Below are 21,232 nucleotides of genomic sequence, written 5' to 3'. Positions count from 1 at the left end.
CTTTTTTGCTTTCTAAGAAGAAGATAAGTTTTTGGGTTTTCAGTAGAAAGCCAGAACATGCTCCCTTCAAAAAGGTAACATAGCAGGGTTGCACTGTGGTGCAGCGAGTTAAGCTGCTGCTCTGACACTGGCGGCCCCTATCAGAGTGCTGGTGTGACACTGGCAGCCCCTATCAGAGTGCTGGTTGTGACACTGGCAGCCCCTATCAGAGCACTGGCTGTGACACTGGCAGCCCCTATCAGAGCACTGGCTGTGACACTGGCATCCCCATCAGAGTGCTGGTTGTGACACTGGCAGCCCCTATCAGAGTGCTGGCTGTGACACTGGCAAGCCCCTATCAGAGTGCTGGCTGTGACACTGGCATCCCCTATCAGAGTGCTGGCTGTGACACTGGCATCCCCTATCAGAGTGCTGGTTGTGACACTGGCATCCCCTATCAAAGCACTGGTTGTGACACTGGCAGCCCCTATCAGAGTGCTGCTCTGACACTGGCATCCCCTATCAGAGTGCTGGCTGGAGTCCTGGCTCCTCTATTTCAGATCTACCTCCTAGTTAATGTGGCTGAGCAATCCGGGGAAGATGGTGCAACTAACTGGGCCTGTGCACCCACAGGGGAATCTCGGATGAAGCTCCCAGCTTCAGGATGGCCTGCCCTGCAGTACGGAGTGATCCAGGGGATAGAAGACTGACAGGCTCTCTCTCTGCCATTTTACCTTTTAAATAAACATATTTCAAAAGAAAACACAAATCAAGGTTTGCTACTCCTGAAGCACAAAAACTATTTTTTATTGTTGTTGTCAATCACGTAGTACCTTGTACCAACTGCTATGTTGGTGAAATGAATTACTTTTTGCTATTTTAAATATTTTCTTTAGAAGAGTCATACAAGGGGCCAGCGCTGTGGCATAGTGGGTAAAGCTACCACCTGCAGCAGGGCATCCCATATAGATGTCAGTTCAAGTCTCAGCTGCTTCACTTCCGATCCAGCTTCCTGCTATGGTCTGGGGAAGCAGTAGAAGATGCTCCAAGTGTTTGGGCCCATGCCCTTGAGTGGAAGACCCAAAGAAGCTCCTGGCTCTTGGCTTTGGATCTGCTCAGCTCCAGCCACTGCAGCCATTTGGGGAGTAAACCAGTGGATGGAAGATCTCTCTCTCTCTCTGCCTGCCTCTGCCTCTCTTTAACTCTTTCTAATAAATAAAATAAATCTTTAAAAAAAAAAAAGGGTATTTATTTATTTGAAAGGCAGAGTTACAGAGAGGCAGAGGCAGAGGCAGGTGGAGAGAGAGGTCTTCCACCCGATGGTTCACTCCCCAGATGGCCGCAACGGCCGCAGCTGTGCCGATCTGAAGCCAGGAGCCAGGAGCTTCTTCCTCCCACGCGGGTGCAGGGGCCCAAGGCCTTGGGCCATCTTCTACTGCTATCCCAGGCCACAGCAGAGAGCTGGATCAGAAGAGGAGCAGCCGGGACTAGAACCAGCACCACCCATATGGGATGCCAGCGCTTCGGGCCAGGGTTTTAACCCACTGTGTCACAGTGCCAGCCCCAAATAAATAACTCTTAAAAAAAGAAAAAAAAGTCATATAAAATCAGGAATGGAGCCGGCGTTGTAGCGTGGTGGGTAAAGCCTCCTCCTGCAATGCTGGCATCCCATATGGATGCTAGTTCGTGTCCTGGCTGCTCCACTTAGAACGCAGCTCTCTGCTAATGGCCTATTAAGAGCAGCAGCAGATGGCCTAAGAGCTCAGGTCTTTGCAACCCACGAGTGAGACCCAGATGAAGCTGCTGGCTTCAGCCTGGCCCGGCCCTGGCTGTCTGCTGAGTAAAGCAGCGGATGGAAGGTTTTTCTTTCTCTCTTTCAAAATAAATAAATATTTAAGAATAAATAAACAAACTGGGTATAAAAAGGGGGAAATAATCACAAGTCTCAAGGACATCTAAGTAAATTTAGACTTCTCTTAAAACAAAAACAAAAAAGCTACACTGATCCACAAGACGAAGAGGCCAGTATCTGTAGGAGAGCAAGAAGGCTGGCTCCAGGGAAGAGCGCCTCGGTGCTGCTTCAACTACCCCAGTCAGAGAGCGCTCAACTTTTCTGGACAAGATAACACAGCAACGATATGAAGATCTGATAAAGCACAAAAATTACTACAGATCAGTCTCATTATTGATTGGCAGAAATGAGTTCTGAACAAAACACTACCAATAAAATCCAGCAGTAAAATTTCATTGTACAATCACATAGATGGCTCACACTGGTATTAGGAAACCAGAGATAATGTCACGTGAATAAAAGAAAGAAAGGAGAAAATTAAAGTGTGGTCACCACAGGCGTCAAAAAAGGAATCTGATAAAATCTAACATCTAATAAATGAGGAATGAATTAAGGCCCAATTTAAAAACAAATGCACTACTGACTACAAACCAAAACTCTCATCATACTGAAACACCAGCTGCATCTCCAGTTACGTCATGCAAGACAGCAAAAATACCGGCAGAAATACTGGCAAGAAGACAAAAGTATCAATAATGTAAAAAATGAATGTCTACTTGGAAAACCCAAGAGAATCACCTGAAGAAGTATTAAAATAACTAAGAGAATTCCATAAAGTGGCCAGGTTACCAATTTATATTATCAACAGCCACATTAAAAATAAATGGTTTGATGAAACAGAAAAACTTATATCCTCTAACAACAACAACAAAAAATCCAAAATACACCCACAGATAAATTTATTAAGAAAGGTATGAACAACCTAAGACTCCACGGGAAGATCTAACTTGTTGGGCAGGCATCTGGCCTCGTGGTCAAGACACCCAGACCTCACAACAGTGTCTGGTTTCAATACCCAGCTCCAGCTCCTGGTTCCAGCTGCTGCTCGAATTCTGGGGGAGGCAGCAGGTAGGGCTACCACTCACTTGGGAGACCTGGGTTGAGTTCCGGGTTCCCAGTTCAGTCACTCCAGTCCCAGCTGTTGTAGGCATCTGGAGTAGAAGTAGAGGGTGGGAGCTTTCACTGCATATATGTTCCTCAAATAAATAAATTTTAGGGGAAAAAAAAAAGATTAACTTGTATGTATAGAGTAAGAAAATGCAAGAAGCCACAAAACTGTTGAAGCTAAGATCCAGTATAATCCTAACCACAATCCCAAGACTGCTGTTTATTTGCTTTTATTAATTTGAAAAAGTCCCGGTGTTTATCCAGAATGCTGGTTCTCAGCCCTGACGGCCATGGAATCACATGAGGAACTACCCAGAAGGCTCATGCCCATGCCACGCCCACAGACTGTGGCGAGGTTCAGCTGGTGTACAGTTAGTCCTAACAACACACACCTGCAAGAGCAACAAGCACCACCGCACACAGGTGCTCGAGTCAACACCCACCTCCAGCTCCCAGACCTCGTTTCCTGCCAATGCAGGCCCCGCACTGCCCATTCCTGGGCACCAAAGGCATCTGCAGAGTGACCCAGTGAATGGAAGTTCTGTCTGCCTCTCGAGTGAGTACATTCACTAATCACCTTTTCAGAGTTCACTATATAGCTGGGACACTAAGTTTCTGGTGGCTTCACCTGCTACACCACAGCACAAGACTCAACCAATATCTTTAAAATTAAAATAGAGGTCACAGTAATTTGGGAGAAAAGATATACTGGGGGCGGGGGGCTCGGGAAGTGGGGTGGTACAAGCATTGTGGCATGGCAGGTTGCCCTGTCACCTGGGGTAACTGCATGCTTCCCGATCCAGCTCCCTGCTAACACACACAGGAGGCAGCAGATGTGTTCCTTAAATCCACATCTCAGAACCAGATGCAGTCTCCGCCTCCTGGCTTCCGCCTGGACCAGTCCTACTATAGCCCCTTACAGGCATCTGGGAAGACGAGCAGTGGGTGGAAGAACTCTCTCCTTCTCTCTCTCTCTAGCGCACGGGCGCACCAAAATTAACTGAGCTAAAGATGCAACGAAACAGGGTGGACATTTGGCCCAGGAGTTAAAATGCCAGTTAAAACACCCACATCCCAGGGCAGGCAACATGCCACAGTGGGTTAAACTGCTGCCTGTCATGCTGGTATCTCGTATGAACAGTGGTTCGAGTCCGGCTGCCCCACTTCTGGCGCAGCGGGTTAAAGCTCTAGCCTGCAGCACTGGCATCCCATATGGGCGCCGGTTCTAGACCTAGCTACTCCACTTCTGACCCAGCTCTCTGCTGTGGCCTGGGAAAGCAGTGGAAGATGGCCCTAGTCTTGGGTCCCTGCACCAATATGGGAGATTTGGAAGAAGCTCCTGGCTTCAGATGCACTCAGCTCTGGCCATGGCAGCCATTTAGGGAGGGAACCAGCTGACAGAAGATCTCTCTCTCTGTTTCTATCTCTCTGTAACAGTGTCTTTCAAATAAATAAACTAAATCTTAAAAAAACACACACAATAAGAAAAAAAATGCAAGAAAACAGATGATATAAACAATTAGCAGAACACAAATGCCCATGAACTCTGAAAATGCATTCCTATAAAGAAGATATCTTGGCAAATTTAAGAAGAATATCAACCAGTATTGGTAAGAATTTGGCTAGGAACTCAATGAGTGTTGGTGATGGTGTAACTTGTACAATATTTCTGAAGAATATTTGGTAATATCTGTTTATTATAAATGCCAATATGCTTTAATCCAGAAATTCTACTTCCAATGATTTATCCAGCAAATACAGTCACTCAGCTGTTCAAAGATGAATGTCCAAGTATGTTCAAAGCAAAACTGGTAACAGCAAACACTGCAAACAACCCACATGGCCAGCCCATACAGCAAAACCCCTGTAAATTAAAACAGACCCAAACCAGGGAGTACTGCTCCATCTAGGAAGACTGAAGACAAGCTGTATGGAACATGGAATGAGGTCCGTTTCAATGCTGGGTGGCAGGTGGGGAGCATCTGTGACTCACAGGAAGTGAGTGTAGCCCACTGCTCCCCACACACACACTGCTCCTGACACCTGTGTAAGCACAGACCACTCCTCCACGGACAGGCACATGCACAGCTGCCTTTCGTCAGAGTTCCCAAGAACCAAAGATCAAGATTAAATAGATTCACTTTCTAGATCCTACCCTTGGCATTAGTTTTTTGTTTTCTGGATTGGCTGTTTGTTTTTGATTTTGGCTGGATGTTGTTAAATCATGTACATGTTTACTTTCTGAAAACAAAAACTTTTAGTAAAGTCTCCGACTCACTAATTCTGCTTTTTCACATCGAGCCCACGATGCAGGTGGATATACTCTCGGCACTGTCTGTGCTAGAGGAAAGTCATGAGCAACCCAAACACTCGTCATCACGGATTCTATCAATCAGCTACGGTGCATCATGCAATGCAGTCCTGCACTATCAGCGGGGGAAGCCATGTCTACACCCCAGTGTGGAACACAGCTAGGGAACAGAGCCAAGTAAAACAGCAAGGTGCGCACGGAGTTCAGCTGCATTCTGGTTTTCTTTTTTTTTAATTGATAGACTTGATTTTTTTTTTTAGAGCAGTTTTAGGCTCACAATAGCATTGGTCAGAAAACTACAGAGTGACCACATACTCTCTTGCTACTCACAAATTTCCCCAACATCCTTGTCACCCTTGGTTTTAAAAATTTATTTGAAAGGCAGAGTGACAGATGAGGAAAGAGAAGAAAGAAGGGAGAGAAGGAGGTATCTCCTACCCACAGGATCACTCCCTAAACAGCTGCGATGGCCAGGACTGGGCTGAGCCAAACACAGGAGCCTGGAATTCCACCCCGGTCTCCCGCTTGGATGGCAAGGACTCAAGTACTGGGGCCACCATCCACTGCCTTCCTAGGTTTATGAGCAGGAGCTGCATCAAAAGCAGAGTAGCTGGGACTCGAATAGGCACTCTCACAGCAAAGCTGGCGTCATGAGAAGTGGCAGCTTAACCCATTGTGCCACAACACAGCCCACTTCTGTGTGCATTTGGAAACCTAAGCTGACTTAACTATTGTAATGTTATAGAGGAAAAATGTTCAAAATGGCCCTCCATCTTGCTCTTCACTGTCTGTCTTCTTGTCCATCTAAAAGGACAAGACATGTCTTTTCCGAAGTGCAAGTCCTCCTACCACAACTGCTTTGGTGTACAGGTAGGAAACAAGAGATGACCACCCCCCATCACTCCAAGAGTAACATTCACAAGTCAGATACTGTTTTTCCAGGAGGATCACTCTGTACAAGCAAAGAACCCCAAACTGCTGTGATTTTAATCGGCAAAATCCACCCTGCAGGGAGCTATCCAGGACAAAAACCAAACAATAATCCAAACATCTTCTTCAACAAATTAGCAGAACCATAAAAACAAACAGGTTCATAAGAACTGTATCAACTGACTGAAATACACATTCTCTATATTCTGTATAAAAAACTGAAAACAAATTATGACAAATGAGACCATGGGAAACGAGTATTTAGTGCATACTGCTTGATGCAAAGGGACTGTTAACTGTTTACATCCTTTGTACCAATGGCTCTCCCAGGGTGGTTCAGGGTCAGACCCTTATGTGGAGGGTTGGGGAAGAGGGAGGAGGTTGAACAGCGTCAGAACTACTTCCATGAAACACACAGACACCATGCGCCTTCCTCACAGGAACACGGTGGCGCTTGCCAGCTGCTCTGGGATCAGGTTCACCACCGTGCTTGATGGCTGATGACATGTACACTTGTGTTCCAATGAAGGGCTTTAGTACCCAACACAGTAAACACACATTTTAAAGAAATCTCTTTATAGAATCCCCAATAATCTTTGAGATTATCCCAAAAGTCTGAGAACCACTGCATCAGTGCTAGTATGTGTCCTCCTGTGCATGAGTTAAATCCTTCAAAATAATGATTGTTTAAACTGTTTTGTGGAGTGAAGAGCAAATTAGGAATAAATCTCAATCTATCCAGGAACTACATACCCAACAGAAACGTCCCTTTTCAATCTGACCCTACAAGTTCACACATTCACAAACACTCTTCTTCAAATGCAAGGTAAAACTACAATCTATGCTCATATTCCCTTCCACTAAAGTTTCAAAAGAGAATCAACCCAATTGTAATGTTCAAAATCACTTAAGTTAAGAAACAAAGTCCTCTCCTTACCCAAGACATCCACAGGAACTCAGAGCCGCCACCTACTCTTCTCACTGAGCTTCAGGGAACTGCATCCCATCATTCTCCCCTTTGCCCAGTCTGGGACTAGTCAAGTCCCAAGAGCAGCCGCCAGGACTTCTGCTCTGGAATGTGCACAGTCCCACTGCCCGCTGCCCACGGTTTCTGCAGCGCAAACCTCTCTGCAGAGCTCCCGAAGCCTTGTCACTTCAGTGGGCTGGGCGCGGCCTGTCCTCTGCACTTCTTCCCACGTCAGCCCACCTATTTAAGCTTTCTCGTTCCTGGCTCTCTAAGTTCAGTCCCTACTCTGAACCACAGCTGGTGGCTATCAGCTGCAACTCAGGCCGTCCCTGGAGCAGAGCACTTCAGAACTTCTCGAAGCGCAGCATGCACGCCGGTTGCTGAGCCAGCCGGTCCGCACTCCTCCTGAGCTCCCTGCTGCTGCTGCTGCTGCTGCTGCTGCTGCTGGCCCTGGCAGCCCCTCTGAGAACTACTGCTCTGGTGTCTCCCCTGGGACCCAAGGAGCCAGGCTTCCCACAGCTCAGCCACCTCTGCCCCGCTACCCTCAGAACACAGCTGCCTGCAGCGAGGCAGACAGGGACAACCACGGCGTTCCTGGGAGGCATAAAGGAAGGGTCCAGAGGAGGACGTCGGCAGGGTCCTCTCCCAGACGCACTGAGGACGCGGCACTAAGGCGACTCCCAGAAGACGCGCCTTCTCTCCAGCAGGCACTTCTTTCACAGCTTCCTCAGAGGCTGAAAACGGCACCCAGCCCAAGGGCGTTCCCTGCACCTTTCCAACTGCCTCTTCTACAGGCTGTTCCACTGGTGGCTTCTTTAAGAATTCTCTTTTTTAAAATATGGGACAAAGATCTTTACACCAAAAAGAAGGGCTCCAGAGAGCGCAGTGTTTCTTCCCAGTGCATGTGGCCTGTGGAAAGCCCAACAGGCGGAGCACACAGATCACGCAGCCTGCTTCACTACGCTGCTTGCAGGGGAAAGCCCAGACGGGCAGTCAGAAACAAAAGCACTTCAGCGCACTTACCTTGGGCATGCCTCCTGCCTGCGCTGGGTTCAGTCCCGCGTGGCCGGCCATCTGTGGGGAAACCTGCGTTAAGGTCTCAGCCAGCACACTGCTCGTGGCCCCTTGCATGGCTGGGGCAGGATACGGCATTCCAGCTCCCCTTCCTCTGCCAGCAGCCCCAAGGGATCCGTTCATGACTTGCGCCTGCCCTTGCTGGGCCTGATTCATTAAGCTATGGCCAGAGTTACTGTTGAGGAGGCCTGGGTGGGTCTGGTTGAAGTTAGCACTCATGCAGATCCCAGGTCCAGTCTGCGACGTGGCAGGGCTGCTGGTCACCAGCCCCACTTGCTTTTGTGCTTGCGGATTCAGTGCTTGGGAAGCAGGAGGGGTGGGCCCAGAGGTACTGGCTGCCTGCTTGGGCAGGCTGGACGCGTTAGAGTCTCCCTGGTTCAGAGGGCTTTTGCCCATGGCACCCAGGCTGGCCATGTTCGTACTGTTCGGCTGCCCTTGAGCCTGGCCCCCAAGACCCTGCTGCACCGGGCTGCTGGCGCTCACATTTCCTATTCCTGGGTTGATACTAGAGCCACTGCCTCCTCGCAGGAGCTCCGACAGTTGTTTATGTTTGGAAGCAGCATCTGGAACAAGGTTCCCACTGTTTAAAAGGCCTAATTCTCCTCCATTGGGAATCAGCTCATCAGGAAGATCATTTTCCAAGTCAAACAATGATCCAAAATCTAGAAATTAAACAGAAATGAAAATGAGAAGCTAAGCAAGCATAATAGCTCTCCGACTGTCACATCCTATGATCTTACCCTAATGGGGCATCTAGCACAGAGCACGTGTGTGTCCTGGGCTTAATGTCAATATCATCTGAAAATTCATTTGGGAAAATAAAACAATGGAAAATACTTTCAAATTCTGAAGAAGGAAAAGTTAAAAACAATGAGAGGGGAAGAAGCCCTACTAGATTTTAACATATTCTAAAACAGTGATTAAATAACATGGTGGGAAGACAAATTAAGATACACAAGTAAAGGAAACCAATGCAAGTCTAAAACTTCACTAAGTTATCATGTTAAAATGTTCTTAAGAATGTATATGCATTAAAACATAATTGGGCATGTGGTCAGATGAGTAACAATTTGGGGAAAACACAGCCCATCCTTAAGTTTCTATATATTTGAAAGTTAGATTATCAGACAAAGGGGAAAAAAGCCTTAACAAGGAATGAAATCAGAGATTTCTCAAAGTGCTGAAGCTGCAGAAATCAATCAAGACTTATACTGAAACTATGAACACTTAAATATGAGCTTGCAAACACCTGAATGACATGAAACGGTAAACCCCAATCACTTAGAGCCGCAAGGTCAATGTCAATCACGCAGAAAGGAGAAGCACAACTACTCCCAAGCACAAATAAACAAAGGACACCACCAGAGAATCGCTAAAGGAAGATAACACGGCAAACCAAACAAATCTCTTCCTGGGGAAAACTAAAGCAGCACCTCTCTCAAATACGGTCTGTCTCCACGCGCCACTCCCTCACCCAGCACTGTTCAACACACAGCAGTCAGGCTGTGTGCTCACAGGCTGAGAAACACAGAATCTGCTCATCTTCGCAGTATTCACACCACCAAGCAACGCACACACTGCCCGGGGCAGTTCAGTCAGCGGCGGCAGCCCCCAGGGATCTCCGCTCTTCTCACTTACTAGCTGCGTGCCACTGAGGAGGTAACTCAGCCCTCTGTCCTGTTTCCCCACCTCTACACTTCCACAGTGGCCGGCCCCCATGTCTGGCAAAACGCGCGGTTCTAAGGAGACTGCTTCAGAGGTTCATCTGCAGAAGAGCAGCACCTTCCTGGCCACAAGGAAGCAGTGACCAGCAGGCCAAGCACCGTAAGTGCCTCCCTGGTACAGGTGACACAAGCCCAGCTAGAGGAAGGCGTTCTGGCAAAGTTCTCATTCCCACTAGTAAGGGACGCTCAGGCGCAAAAAAAAACAAAACAAGAAACACCTCCTCCCATTTCTTGACCACGTCATCGCAGGCCTCCGTCGGCCAGCTGCCACCCTCAGTCACGGACAGCTGCAGCAAACACGGGCAACTGGACAAGTGACCCTGGGACTCTCCCACCTGACTCTGACTTCTTGTTGTCTGAGAAAATAACTCTTGTGGGGTGGCTGCTGCAGCTTGGCAGGTAAACCACAGCCCGAGACACTCACTCCCCACTGATGTGCATGGGAGGGTGCCAATGACGGCCCCAGCTGGGCCTCTGCCATCTGTGTGGGAGACCCAGAGCTGCTGGCTCCGGGCTTCAGCCTGGCCCGCCCGAGCGCTTCAGGCGTCTGGGGAGTGAACCAGCACTTAGAGAATTAGTGGTGCTCTCTCCCCATCATTCTCTCGCTCTCTCTCCCACGCCTCACTCCTTCCAGCACTATGCCTTTCAAATACATGAATGAATGAATGAATCTTTAAGAAAAATACACTTCCTATGCTTTATGCCAACTTTATAGACTTTAACGCTCAAAGCATCCTGCTACGCCGTCTCTGTGGCTCCAGCTCAACTCCTGAGCCCAGCCTACGAGGTCACGAGAACGGCCCAGCCCTCCCCTCCTCCCGGCTGGATGCAGCTGATGTTCCACCAGGAACATGGCGAACCGTCCCCCACATCCAGTGACCTTTCTTCACCCACGCTCTCCCGTCTACAACTGCCCACTTCCGCCCCGCTCAGATTAAACAGTGCTGCCAGGCTGCCCCTGGAGGAGGGACCGATCCTTCCCTCCAGCCCCCAAGTTCTCTCTTCACTCATGCCCAGCAAGCCACCCCGCACCACCCGAGGGTCAGGAGGCGAGCACCTGTCTCCTCCTGCAGCGCCTCTGAGAGGAACGTGCAGTACAATCACTTCCTCCCTACCACTCAGCGTGCATCTCCGAGGAGCGGACTCCCAGAATCGCAGCACATCTGACAAATTTAGGAAGCCAAGCACTGACAGAATACTTAAAATGCTGCCCTTACTCAGTCTGCTGGGTGTCCAAAGAATGTCCTGCACCACATGTATTTTCCTGACCCAAGATCCAATTCAAGGTGCCAGTACATTTCTCATTTAATCCAGAATGACTCCTTGGCCTCTTTTTTTTTTTTAAAGATTTTATTTATTTATATATATATATATATATATTTTTTTTTTGACAGGCAGAGTTAGACATTGAGAGAGAGACAGAGAGAAAGGTCTTCCTTCCACTGGTTCACCCCCCAAATGGCTGCTACGGCCGGCGCTGTGCCGATCCGAAGCCTGGAGCCAGGTGCTTCCTCCTGGTCTCCCATGGGGTGCAGGGCCCAAGCACTTGGGCCACCCTCCACTGCCCTACTGGGCCACAGCAGAGAGCTGGACTCGAAGAGGAGTGTCTGGGACAGAACTGGTGCCCCAACTGGGACTAGAACCCGGGGTGCCGGTGCTGCAGGCGGAGAATTAGCCTAGTGAGCCACGGCGCTGGCCCTAAAGATTTTATTTATTTATTTGAGAAGTAGAGTTACAGACAGTGAGAGAGACAGAGAGAAAGGTCTTCCATCCACTGGTTCATTCCCCAAATGGCCGCAACCGGCCGGAGCTACGCCGATCCGGAGCCAGGAGCCAGGAGCCAGGAGCTTCTTCCGGCCATTTTTTACTGCTTTCCCAGGCCATAGCAGAGAGCTGGATGGGAAGAGAAGCAGCCGAGACTCGAACCAGCGCCCATATGGGACTTCGGCACCGCATGTGGAGGATTAACCTACTGAGCCACAGCGCCGGGCCCTCCTCGGCCTCTTTTATAACTGACATTTTAAAAAATTTTACTTGCTTATGTGAGTGAGACACAGAGAGAGCGCCCATCCACTGGCTCACTCCCCCATGTCCACAACAGTCAAGGCTGGACTGGTCTGAAACCAGAAGCAAGGATCTCAGTCCACATCTCCCTGCCAGTCACCGGAGCCGTCACTGCAGCCTCCAACGGTCTGCATTATCAGGAGCTGCAGCCAGGACCCGAGCCCAGACCCTCTGCTGCGGGATACAGGCACTCCCAGGACTGACATTCCTCCAGGCTAGACAGGCTGGTGTGTTTGTGGAGGGTCACTCAACTGGGGGGCCTTCTCGTGGTTCCAGGGGAGGAAAGGGTCTGGCCTGGCTGAGGAAGCCAGCTCCCTGAGAAAGCCAGGGCCAGTCCCACTGCCAAGCTTGGATGCTATGAAGCTGCCCCAAATCCGGGAATTCACTAACGTTTCCAGGTAGAAAGATCACATGAAGTAGTGTTTAAAAAAAAAACCACTTCCACCATAACCAATGTTCTGTGTGTTGCCTTCCAATTTTGTCCACATGTACACACACTGTACTCAGTTCTGTTTCAAAAATCAGTTATTAAAAATTTGATTTTTTTTCAATTTGAAGAACAAATGCAGTAGTCCTTAACCCACGAGCACGAAAACAACACTTCATCGACAGCAGGATGCAGACCACCTGACAGTTCAGTTCCTTTCCTCCACACGGGGTGGGGAGGAGAGACTCCAACACGCACTGTAAACCAGGCCAGCTAACAAGCTCCAAGCATTTTATATTAAAGTCTGGAACAACCTCCAGGAGCTCCCCTGACCGAATCTTGCCAGCATCCCCAAACACTCTTCTTAGGATAGGGAGGCCAGGTCACACAGCAGAACACAAAGTGAGTCACAGACACCCAGCGCAATGGCCCGGCCCCTCGCTACTGCCAGCCCACGGAAAACCACCCTCCCCGGTCCCCGGGGCAGTGAGACTTGACATCACAAGCAGCCGTGGGTCCACACACAAAGCACTCAGCCTCTGACTCTTCATGCCTCCTCTGCAAAACAGGGACAACAAGACCCCAGGTTCCATGATAAAAACGAGCAGAGCCATCTTGTGAAATAGAGTAGTCATTTTACTAGGTCTTACAGGTAATTTCATTCTAAACATTTTTAAATTTTTGTAAGGATTTACTTATTTGAAAGACAAGTTACAGAGAGAGGTAGAAACAGAAAGAGAAAGGGGTCTTCCATCTGCTGGTTCACTTCCTGAAGGGCTGCAATGGCAGGAGTTGAGCTGATCTGCAGCCAAGAGCCAGGAGCTTCTCCCGGGTCTCCCACGTGGGTGCAGGGGCCAAGGAACTGGGCCATCTTCCACTGCCTTCCCAGGCCACAGCACAGAGCTGGATTGGAAATAGGGCAGCTGGGACCCAAACTAGCACCTTAATAGGATGCCGGCGCTGCAGGTCAGGGCTTTAACCCACTGCGCCACAGTGCTTGCCCCTTTTAGCTATAAAAATTCACCCACCATCCTGCTATTCTCAGACCTACAGGATCACATTTGTGGTCTATTCTATGTTTTATCAGGAGCACAGGGAATGTTCATAGCTGTGAGCAGGGCACTCAGTCCTGCGCTAGCACTTCTGGCTTTACCCTCCTTGTCTGCTGCCCTTACTTCAGTCCTAACACATCTAACAAGGCCTGGCTGCAGGGAGGGCCGACTCCTCCCCATGTCCAAACGCGGGTAAGTCTCTTTCTTCTTCTTCTTCTTCTTCTTCTTTTTTTTTTTTTTTTTGGACAGGCAGAGTAGACAGTGAGAGAGAGAGAGACAGACAGAGAGAAAGGTCTTCCTTTGCTGTTGGTTCACCCTCCAATGGCCGCCGCAGCCGGTGCGCTGCAGCCGGCGCACCGCGCTGATCCGATGGCAGGAGCCAGGTACTTATCCTGGTCTCCCCTGGGGTGCAGGGCCCAAGCACTTGGGCCATCCTCCACTGCACTCCCTGGCCACAGCAGAGAGCTGGCCTGGAAGAGGGGCAACCGGGACAGAATCCGGTGCCCTGATTGGGACTAGAACCTGGGGTGCCGGCACCACAGGCAGAGGATTAGCCCAGTGAGCCGCGGCGCCGGCCATGGGGTAAGTTTCTAAAAGACAAGACAGCCTACCACCGCTCTTCCTATTTTCTAGCTCACAACAAGGGACCTGAGAGCAAAGGAGCAGGGCCAGGATACTGCAGCACCACCAGCTTGCTTTCCACACACCACAACTTCCCCACACACTGCAAGTTCCTAGGATTCAAGCCTGAGGGCTACCGCTGCCAGCCACAGGTGAGCTCCCCAGAGTCCTTGAGAATGAAGAACCAAGGACACACCAGCCGTGGGCTCCCCACGCGCCAGGCCTCCGCTCCGAGGAAGAGACACCCAGGACACAGGGCAAGCAGCAAACGCCGCTTGTCAACACAGCCGTGCTGGGGACAAGGAGCTTCCCCTCTAGAGCCTCCTGGCTTCTTTCCTCTCATTCAGCTGGGCAGAGCACAACAGAAGCTGCACGCGACGCCGGAGGTGCAGCGAGGAGTGAGGAGCAGCGAGAGCTCGGGAAGGGCGGTCAGAGCCAGCGCTGCAGCCGAGCGGGGCGCCAGCAGTCAGAAGGGACTCGTCCCCACTTCAGCAGTGACACGCTGGAACACCAGTCTTCCGTCACGATCAGAGAGCAGTGTTTCATCCTAGGGAATGAACTATCAGTCATTTATTAAAAAAAAAAAAAACAAACTTTTCACTTCACACAAACACTAGTTTGTCTAGCCAACAGCATCTAAAGAGTTATTAAAAAAAAAAAAAAAGGTTCAGGGGCTGGTACTGTGGCGCAGTGCGTATGTCACCGCCTGCAGCACCAGCATCCCATACCTGCATTGGTTTGAGTCCCAGCTGCTCCACTTCCGATCCAATTCCCTGTTAATGTGCCTGGGAGATCAGCAGAGCCATGTCCGAAGTGCTTGGGCCCCTGTACCCCTGTGGAAGACTGCTGCAGCTATGTGGACAGTGAACCAGTGAATGGAAGAACTCTGTGTGTTTCTCCATGTAACTCTCCCTCTCAAATAAATAAATCATATTAAGAAGTTTCAAGGGGCCAGCGCTGTGGTGTAGTGGGTGAAGCCGCCTCCTTGCAGTGCTGACATCCCATGTGGGCGCTGGTTCGGGTCCCGGCTGCTCCACTTCCGAGTCAGCTCTCTGCTATGGCCGGGGAAAGCAGTTCAAGGTGGCCCAAGTCCTTGGGCCCCTGCACCTGCATGGGAGACCCGGAGGAAGCTACTGGCTCCTGCTTTTGGATCGGCGCAGCTCCAGCAGTTTCGGGCAACTGGGGAGTGAACCAGCTGATGGAAGACCTCCCTCTCTCTCTCTCTCTCTCTCTCTCTCTCTCCTCTCCTCCTCCTGTGTAACTCTTTCAAGTAAATAAATAAATCTTAAAAAAAAAGTTTCAAATGCCTCAATCTACAAAGCGCACCTATTCTTCACATTTTCACCTTTTTCTGTCATAATATCTTACTTTTTTCTCTTAGAATTACATTTAGAGAACCAAATTCTCTGTATTGACATAAGTGGTTATTGTGTCACAACACGTACCAATCATTCTATTGTCTGGAACGATGGTCAGAGGTCATTCACATGCTACAGATCGAGTGAGTACAAGGACAACCTCCACTTCACAAGCAACTCCTGTGGCTGTGGGCTCCAGGAAAGCAGAGATGTGCTGGGTTCTGGGCACTGCACACACGCACATGCAACAGCACTCACCAGTCAGAGACCAGACACCACAGCAGCCTTAACAAGCTGCCTGTCTGCTCAAGGGTGGAACAGAACAAAATCAAACAAGGAGTTCTCTTGAAATGTTATACTGATTTACTCATTTTTCTTTTTCTTTCTTTCTTTTTTTTTTCTTTTTTTTTTGACAGGTAGAGTGGACAGTTAGACAGACAGAGAGAAAGGTCCTCCTTCCACTGGTTCACCCCCCAAGTGGCTGCTACGGCCGGCGCGTTGTGCTGATCCGAAGCCAGGAGCCAGGTGCTTCCTCCTGGTCTCCCATGGGGTGCAGGGTCCAAGCACTTGGGCCATCCTCCACTGCCTTCCCGGGCCACAGCAGAGAGCTGGCCTGGAAGAGGAGCAACCGGGACAGAACCAGCGCCCCAACTGAGACTAGAACCCAGGGTGCCGGCACCGCAGACAGAGGTTTAGCTTAGTGAGCCGCGGCGCCGGCCTCTACTGCCTCTTTATTGTGTTCCCGGGGCCCAGCCAGGTACACTTCACTCCACAGCTGCACCTCAGCATCAACAAGCAAAACACCGAGTGCAGCAGAGGAGACCAAGCAGAGCAAGCTTTGGGCCGTGGGGTCCACTCACATCCTCCCACTATCAGGCCTGTACTGACCAGAGAGAAAACAGACACACGGATTCCCACTAATGCATTCTCTTCCCGCCTACTCCTCATTTCTCTCCTGCAACGCTGTTCCCTATAAAAAGATTTGTTGTCTTTAATTTTGCATCACTTCTTTAGATTTTTCTTTGGCATTACTTGGTCTACGACTCTACTCAAATGCTTCTCCTCAATCTTTCAAAAGCTAAACACTTTATTCACTTAAGCTGGGAAAACAGAAAGGCATTTTAACTCCTAAGTCAATACTGGATACAATGTGAGGTAATACACATGTGAAGTAACTTGATTCTGCCGATCCACAATGTATACATATTTCACAACATGTTGCACACAATAAATACACACAATTTCTGTTTGCCAATTTAAAATTTTTGAAGGAAAAAATGGATACAAAACATTCCATCTAGGTCAGGCATTATGGCCCAGCAGGTTAAGCCCATGTTTGGGATGCCTACGTCCCGTACTGGAGTGCTGGTTCAAGTCCCAGATGCCCTGCTTCTGATCCAACTCCTTGGTAATGCACCTGGGAAAGCAGAAGAGGATGGTCAAAGTACCTGGGCCCCTGCCACCCACCTGAGATCCAGATGAAGCTCCTCCTTCTGGCTTGGCCCAACCCCAGCCGTTGTGGCCATTTGGGAAGTGAACCAGCACACGGAATCCAGAAAATAAATCTTTAAGAAACATAAGATTTGTTTATTTATTTAAAAGAGTTACACAGAGAGAGAGAGACTGAGACAGAGAGAGAGAGAGAGAGGAGGTCTTCCATTCATTGGTTCACTCCCCAATTGGCCTCAACAGCCAGAGCTGTGTCAATCTGAAGCCATGAGCCAGGAGCTTCTTCCAGGTCTCACACACGGGTGCAGGGGCCCAAGGACCTGGGCCATCTTCCACTGCTTTCCCAAGCCATAGCAGAGAGCTGGATCGAAAGTGGAGCAGCAGGGACTCAAACCGGCACCCATATGGGATACTGGCACTGCAGGCAGTGGCTTTACCCACCACACCACAGCACTGGCCCCTTAAAATTTTTTAAATAAATCTTTTAAATAAAAATAAAAAGGACAAAGGTCCTATCTAGAGATGAGGAATTTACAAAATAGCAGATGAACTGAAGACCACCCTGGACTTCCTTGGAGGGCTTCTTACTGCATTACTGATCTCACACTAACAGCACAGCAATTGCACCCTGGTACACTGAGAAGGGTGCCCAGCCAGGTCTTCGTGTATCACAGTTGCCACTGTTACCTCCCTGTGTGTGCTTCCTCTACACAGAATAGAGAGCAGAGCAGCACTGTCACGCAGGATTGTAGATGAAAGAACTGAACCATACAGTGTCCAGACGGCACTCAGCACTGAGCCGGCACACATGGGACACGGCCATCTCGCAGGGGGCTGGGGGCTGCCCAAATAGGACTCGGTCCAGTGCAGGCACTCAACCACGTCTCAGGCAAAAACTTGTGGCCTGTAGCAATGCAGGATGAGTGCCCCTTTGCTCTGAAAATCTTTGGGGACCTTAAACACAGCGGAGCAACTCTAGCAGTGGAGAGGGAAAACACAGGAGAGAGAGGCATGCCCGGCAGCACTTACGCCGCTGTAACCGAGTTCTATGACACAAATTCCCAATGACACTTCACCTTCTTCTCTTCCGTACAGTGACTACCAGGACATGGTTAAATGCCGTCCAAAATCCGCTGTGATTCAGGCTCTTTTTATGTAGATGCACCGCCCTCATCAGTACAGACAAGGAGGCTCTGCTCCAGTCCTGGCCTCCATCTCACACAGAAAGGTCTACCCCAACCCCCTTGGCTAACCTGCTAGGAGCTGGGGGCTCGGCTGTCCCCTGTGGAGGGGAGCAAGGTGGGCTGTGAGGGAATTACCGCGTTCCTGAGGCTGCCTCCCCGAGGACTATAATCCAGCGGAGGTAGACACCTGGACACTGCGTCACAAACTAAAACTGATAACACACGGATCGTATTTCATGGCCACCTGGACCAAGGAGTGAATTGAAATCACAAGGGCTGCAAATAAAGGCAAACTGAAGGCAGAACTTCAGAGGGAAGGAACGCTGAGAAGAGAACATTCCACACAGGCAGCAAAGGATGACATCAAGCTAGATGGGTCCCAGGAGCTGGTCCTGTCACTGGGGCGTGTGAACTTCAAGTTGGCAGAAGCCCTGGTCCGGGGGAATCCCTCACACTCGGACACTCTCAGTTTGGAATAAACTTCTTAGGGAAGATCATCTACATGTCCATCGAAATGTCATCCATCAAACAAAGCACAGCACAGGAATGAAAAATCACACAACCCGTATCTTACTCTAGCTAACAGGACAAGTGCTATTTTACTTTATTTTTAAAGATTTATTTATTTACTTGAAAGTCAGAGTTACAGAGAGACAGAGGAGAGAGACAAGTCTTCCATCTGCTGGTTGACTCCCCAAATGGCCACAATGGCTGGAGATGAGCCCATCTGAAGCCAGGAGCCAGGAACTTTTTCAGGGTCTCTCACGCGGGTGCAAGGGCCCAAGCACTTGGACCATCTTCTCCTGCTTTCTCAGACCACAGCAGAGAGCTGGATCCAAAGTGGAGCAGCTGGGACTGGAACCGGCGCCCATATGACAAGCGCTATTTTAAGAGTTTCAAAATAAGGGCCAGCACTGTGACACAGTGGATAAAGCCGCAGCCTGCAGTGCCAGCATCCCATATGGGCACCAGTTCAAGTCCTGGCTCCTCTACTTCCGATTCAGCTCTCTGCTATGGTCTGGGAAAGCAGTGGAAGATGGCCCAAGTCCTTGGGCCCCTGCGCCCGCCTGGGAGACCCAGAAGAAGCTCCTGGCTCCTGGCTCCAGATAGACGCAGCATAGGCTGTTGTGGCCATCTGAGTAGTGAACCAGCAGATGGAAGAGATCTCTCTCTGGCTCTGTCTATCTCTGTAACTCTGCCTTTAAAATAAATGAACAACCTAATTTATATACCCCAAATTTCTTTTTTTTTTTTTAAAGAATGATTTAATTATTAATTTGAAAGTCAGAGAGAAGAGGAGAAACAGAGAGAGATATCTTCCTTAAGCTGGTTTATTCCCCAATGGCCATAACAGCCTAGGCTTGCCAGACCTAAGCCAGGAGCTTCTTCCAGGTCTCCCAAGCAAGCAGGGGCCCAAGGATTTGGACCATCTTCTGCTGCTTTCCCAGGCCCATTAGTAGGGAGCTGAATCAGAAGTGGAGCAGCCAGGATTTGAACCAGCGCCCATGAGATACTGGCAAAGCAGGTGGAGGTTTTATCCGGTATGCCACAACACCATCTCCTCTTTAAAAGAAAAAAAAAAAAAATCGGCAGGCGCTGTGGCTCACTTGGCTAATCCTCTGCCTGCGGTGCCGGCACCCCGGGTTCTAGTCTCAGTTGGGGCGCCAGATTCTGTCCCAATTGCTCCTCTTCCAGTCCAGCTCTCTGTTGTGGCCCGGGAGTGCAGTGGAGGATGGCCCAAGTGCTTGGGCCCTGCACCTGCATGGGAGACTGGGAGGAAGCACCTGGCTCCTGGCTTCAGATCAGCGCAGCGTGCCAGCCTTAGTGCCATTTGGAGGGTGAACCAATGGAAAAAGGAAGACCTTTCTGTCTCTCTCTCACTGTCTAACTCTGCCTGTCAAAAAAAAAAAAAAAAAAAAAGGAAAAAATTATTTATTTATTTGCAAGAGTTATAGAGAGGGGCCGGCGCCGCGGCTCACTAGGCTAATCCTCCGCCTAGCGGCGCCGGCACACCGGGTTCTAGTCCCGGTCGGGGCGCCGGATTCTGTCCCGGTTGCCCCTCTTCCAGGCCAGCTCTCTGCTGTGGCCAGGGAGTGCAGTGGAAGATGGCCCAGGTGCTTGGGCCCTGCACCCCATGGGAGACCAGGAAAAGCACCTGGCTCCTGGCTCCTGCCATCGGATCAGTGCGGTGCGCCGGCCGCAGCGTGCCGGCCGCGGCGGCCATTGGAGGGTGAACCAACGGCAAAGGAAGACCTTTCTCTCTGTCTCTCTCTCTCACTGTCCACTCTGCCTGTTAAAAAAAAAAAAAAAAAAAAAAAAAAGAGTTACAGAGAGATGGCAAGACAGAGACATCTTCCATCTGCTGGTTCACTACAAGGGCCCCAACAGCCGGCAGTGGGCTGATTCGAAGCCAGGAGATACTTCCAGGTCTCCCACATGAGTGCAAGAACCCAAGGACTTGGGCCATCTTCCACTGCTTTCTCGGGCCATCAGCAGGGAGCTGGATCAGAAGTGGAGCAGCCAGGACACCAAACGGAGCCCATATGGGATGTTGGTATCTCAGGCAGCAGCTTTACCCGCTAGGCCACAATGCTGGCCTCTAACCCCAAATTCCTAAGAATAGTCTAACACACATATTCATGTTACAGAGGGACCCACATAGTGGGCTCCTGGAGGGAAAGCTGCCTACTCAACACACTGAAGACACAAAAATCCTACAAACTACACTGTCTGGAGTCAGAGGAAGGAAATCAAGCTGGGGTATTAAATAAAACTCGTGGAAATAAAACTGCAGAAACTTAGAAACTGTAATGTAAATCTAGGGGGAAATATATGATATAAAAATGTACTTCATGGGGGCGCGGCTCACTAGGCTAATCCTCCGCCTAGCGGCGCCGGCACACCGGGTTCTAGTCCCAGTCGGGGCGCCGGATTCTGTCCCGGTTGCCCCTCTTCCAGGCCAGCTCTCTGCTGTGGCCCGGGAGTGCAGTGGAGCATGGCCCAAGTGCTTGGGCCCTGCACCCCATGGGAGACCAGGAGAAGCACCTGGCTCCTGCCTTCGGTGCCGGCCGCAGTGCACCGTCCACGGCGGCCATTGAAGGCTGAACCAACAGCAAAGGAAGACCTTTCTCTC

The 21,232-nt window shown here is 49.9% G+C and overlaps 1 protein-coding gene and 1 long non-coding RNA gene across 5 annotated transcripts in view; one reads left to right on the top strand and one right to left on the bottom strand.

The window, feature by feature from the left end:
• Window positions 1-21,232, bottom strand: part of CREBBP (CREB binding lysine acetyltransferase) — a 136,484-nt gene that overhangs the window by 98,092 nt on the left and 17,160 nt on the right. For all 4 annotated transcript variants that reach the window (XM_089321279.1, XM_051836278.3, XM_089321280.1 and 1 more), the window contains exon 2: window positions 8,170-8,882. In XM_089321279.1, coding sequence (XP_089177405.1) covers window positions 8,170-8,882 — 713 coding nt within the window. The remainder of the gene's footprint in view (window positions 1-8,169; window positions 8,883-21,232) is intronic.
• Window positions 8,878-14,701, top strand: LOC149120647 (uncharacterized). Its single transcript, XR_016226012.1, has 2 exons — window positions 8,878-13,679; window positions 14,121-14,701. It is a non-coding gene; the product is annotated as an uncharacterized LOC149120647 (long non-coding RNA).

The sequence above is a fragment of the Oryctolagus cuniculus genome, chromosome 19 (genome assembly GCF_051225735.1).
Source record: "Oryctolagus cuniculus isolate XC-2025 breed Fujian yellow rabbit chromosome 19, ASM5122573v1, whole genome shotgun sequence".
Taxonomy (NCBI): Eukaryota; Metazoa; Chordata; class Mammalia; order Lagomorpha; family Leporidae; genus Oryctolagus; species Oryctolagus cuniculus.
The sequence above is the reverse complement of the archived record's forward strand: the minus strand, read 5'-3'. Positions and strand labels throughout refer to the sequence as shown.